Raw genomic sequence first — 3,382 nt, forward strand, 5'->3', positions numbered from 1 at the left:
AAAAAAAAAAAAAAAAAAAAAAAAAAAAGATACACAAGTTTACCCTTTCATGGAATAAGGAGATAAATTAGTTCTTTTCTTTTAAAAATGTGTATCCTTATGATTATAACATAAGTAAAAGATTTTTAAGGTGGGAGGAAGAAAGCAAAGCAGCTACACGATAATTAATACAAGCTAGGCTAGACCACAGTACTTCTCCTAACAACCCAAGACTATAATGACTGGTGAAGTTATGGGTCATCCACTTCCCAATGACTCAATACCAATTAATATATGAGTACCTGCCTTCAAATGTTGATATTCAAGAGCATTACCTTAAAACTGATGGTTCAGGCATCCCAGGATCTGCACCCCTCGTAAATCCTAAAGGAAAAAAATTCCACAGCCATTCATTCATCAGAAAGGATAGCTGTTTCCACTGTGCAGTTAGCAGATCATCTTAGCATGGCTTACTTTTATTTAGTCCCTCCCAAGACTATTACAAGTCTCAAACCACACTGGAAAACTCTGCAAAGCTTAAAGAAGGTGTAAAATGACCCCTTTTCTGAAAGTGTAATTGAGGGTATCTTACTTTATCTTCCACAAACTACTCTCTTGATGAAGTAAGACTCAAGATAGAAAAGGTAGGAAAATAATTTAATATTATTTATCTACCTATTAGCTACAGTGTCCTCACATATAGTAAATCCACTGTCATGACAAGCCCCAGGAAAGGAACCAATGTGCAGCATCCAATTCTCAGACCCAAGACCCTGACAAGTAGCTAAAGCTTCTAGCTCAACAGAATCTCAATCTAGACATTCTAGACAAGCTGTGCTCAACTTTAACAATTATCCAGAAGTTGAAGGCAGGAAGAGCTGAGATTACAGGCAAGCCAGTCTAGGTTGCATGAAAGGGGCTCATCTGGCCGTTGTGAGGGCGGGGGTGTATCTCAGGAGAAGAGCCTAGTGCACCTGTAATTCCAACCACACCGGAGATGAGGCTGAATTGCAAGTTCGGCCAGCCTCGCCTACAGGCAGACTATGAAAATAGGGCTCAAAAAACTGTATGGACAACACGGCCTACAAAAGTAAAGCCAGCAGTGGGTGGTGGCACACGCCTTTAATCCCAGCACTCAGGTGGCAGTTGGGATTGAACTGGCCTACCTAGTGATTCCAGGACAGCCAGCGCTACATAGAGACACCCCCCATCTCAAAACAAGTAACAAAAAAAAGTAAGTTGTCACAATTATTTATCTGATACCTATATAATATCACTATCTGAGATTTTTTTCTTTCAAAATAGAGGAAAGAGCTGTATGTGCTGGTGCAGGCCTGTAATTCAAACACTGGAAAGGTAGGGAAAAAGAGAATCAGGAGTTCAAGGCTAGCTTGAGCTACATGAGGCACTGTCTCAACAGTAATACTTAGGAACACCAGGAAAATACTTAAGTCCTATCAAAATATTCAGGTTATCACAGCTCACACACATCTCACATACAACAGCCGCCTGGAGAAATGTCCAGCCTAGTTAAAGGCTCGGCCAAGGCTACAGATGAACGTATTTTATCTTATAACGCAAGTCATCCAAAACAAAGCAGAAGCGGCAGCTTGTGAAGGTCCGGCTTTAACGTGGAACGCCAGCTTCCAGATTAGAGCTCTGAGACCTGGAGCTAAAACCCTCGGCTGTTTCCCTTTTACCTTACGGGTTGAAGAAGGCAATTAAGATTAAAAAATGTAAAACTACTCAACCAGGAACAGGGTAAGTTCCAGAGTGGAGCCCTAGGTGCAAATATTCGCCTGGACACAAGGAAAGGACAACTTTATGGCTCTGTTTCTTTCCCTGCAGAATGGGGTCTGTAACTTTTGGGAGAAAAAAAAAATCACCGAAATCCTTCATTATACAAGAAAAGCGTAAGCATCCAACGGTCACAATCACGCTTTATGGCAGTGACGTTTTATCCTGATTAGCGTCTTCCCACTTCGGCTAACCTACAGGAGGGGAAACGCTCTAAAAGCCAAACAGAGGATTAATCTTTCTTTAGGGGTCACATAAACCTAAAACCGATCTTGAAAGGCCTTGCTTTTATTTTACAGATGTAAGTAGGGCATATAAGGGGTTGTGTGACTGGTCAAACACTACTCAAATAGCTAAAAGGAACTCGAAGATGGCTTCTCGAGCCCGGCCAGGCACCCTCGGGAAACGTGGACAACGCTCAGGCCGGGTTTATTTCCCTCGCCCCGGACGACACAAAAGGAGACTCAGACCCACCAACCCCTGGCCTGCGGCTCCTCCCAAGTTCTTCAATCACTGACCCAGGTAAATCACGAGAGGAATAAAGCCCCAGCGGATGGCAAACTGGCCGCCCTTGAAGAGCTGCTGCAGCCTCTGTTTGGCTTCTTTGCTCAGCTTCACCATGGCGACGACGGACCAGCGGAACGAGGAGCCCACCAACCACCACCGTGTCCGGATTCCGGAAGGGAGAGGAGCTGCGCATGCGCCATGTGGGGCCTTTACGGCAGGCGTCGTGAAGCATCGCCGACAGAGGCCGTAATCCGTCGCCTTCCAGCAATCTGGCTCCGCCTGGCGTCCCGGGGAGGCGCGGGCCGTGCGGGTTCGCTGCTTCCGCCTTGGTTTTGTTGTTTTATTGTTAGGACGAATCCGGCTTTTCCCGGAGGGGCCGGGGCGGGGATTGTCTTTCCAGATAGGGGCTCCTGTTTAAGACTTTGCTGCCCTCGAACTCACGGAGCTGCTACGGCATCTGCGTCTCGAGCGCTGCGATTCAAGGCGCGCTGGTTGCTGAAGACTGCAGGGCACACTTACTTGCAGCCTACCTTTTGTCTACAATTATCTTTATTATTATTTTTTTTCCAGCGTCTTTCCAGAGTTTTAAAGCACACATCCCGGTGATGATCTTTGAGAAAGAAGGAATGTCCTTCTCTCTGTTCTGCTATCTTGGCTAAGTTCCTTACTATCCCAGACTCAGTTTCTTCTATGGCTGCTAAAACCGGACGTCACCGGGCACTCTTCAGGTTTCCCATGCTCTTGTTTTTTTTTTTTTTTTTTTTTTTTTTCTTCATTTAACACATTGTCAAATCTGGAAAGTTTCGCGTGAAATCTGGGTTTATTTGTCTGTTTTTCTTCGAGACAGGGTCTTACTTTTTAACCTTGTTTGTCCTAGAACCGTTTTATGTAGTCCAGGCTGGCCTGGAACTCAGAGATCTGCCTCCCTCTGCCTCCCTGGTGATGGGATTAAAGGCTGCACCACCAGTTTTGTTTGGCTTTTGGCCAGACAGAGTCCTTTGCAACAAATCGGAGTTGATAAGTGACTGCTGTTGGCTGCGTGTGAGTGGGGGCTTCCTCGTCTTCTGGAAGTTCTAATACTTAACAGGCCAGCATATTC

The 3,382-nt window shown here is 45.3% G+C and overlaps 1 protein-coding gene across 1 annotated transcript in view; it reads right to left on the reverse strand.

The window, feature by feature from the left end:
- Positions 1 to 2,457, reverse strand: part of Tomm7 (translocase of outer mitochondrial membrane 7) — a 4,282-nt gene extending 1,825 nt beyond the window's left edge. The window contains exons 1-2 of the mRNA XM_021191757.2: positions 2,295 to 2,457; positions 315 to 363 (exon numbers count right to left, since the gene is read on the reverse strand). Of these exons, the coding sequence (XP_021047416.1) occupies positions 315 to 363; positions 2,295 to 2,397 (152 nt within the window). The 5' untranslated portion in view covers positions 2,398 to 2,457. The remainder of the gene's footprint in view (positions 1 to 314; positions 364 to 2,294) is intronic.
- Positions 2,458 to 3,382: the final 925 nt, after the last annotated feature.

The sequence above is a fragment of the Mus pahari genome, chromosome 2 (genome assembly GCF_900095145.1).
Source record: "Mus pahari chromosome 2, PAHARI_EIJ_v1.1, whole genome shotgun sequence".
NCBI classification, from domain to species: Eukaryota; Metazoa; Chordata; class Mammalia; order Rodentia; family Muridae; genus Mus; species Mus pahari.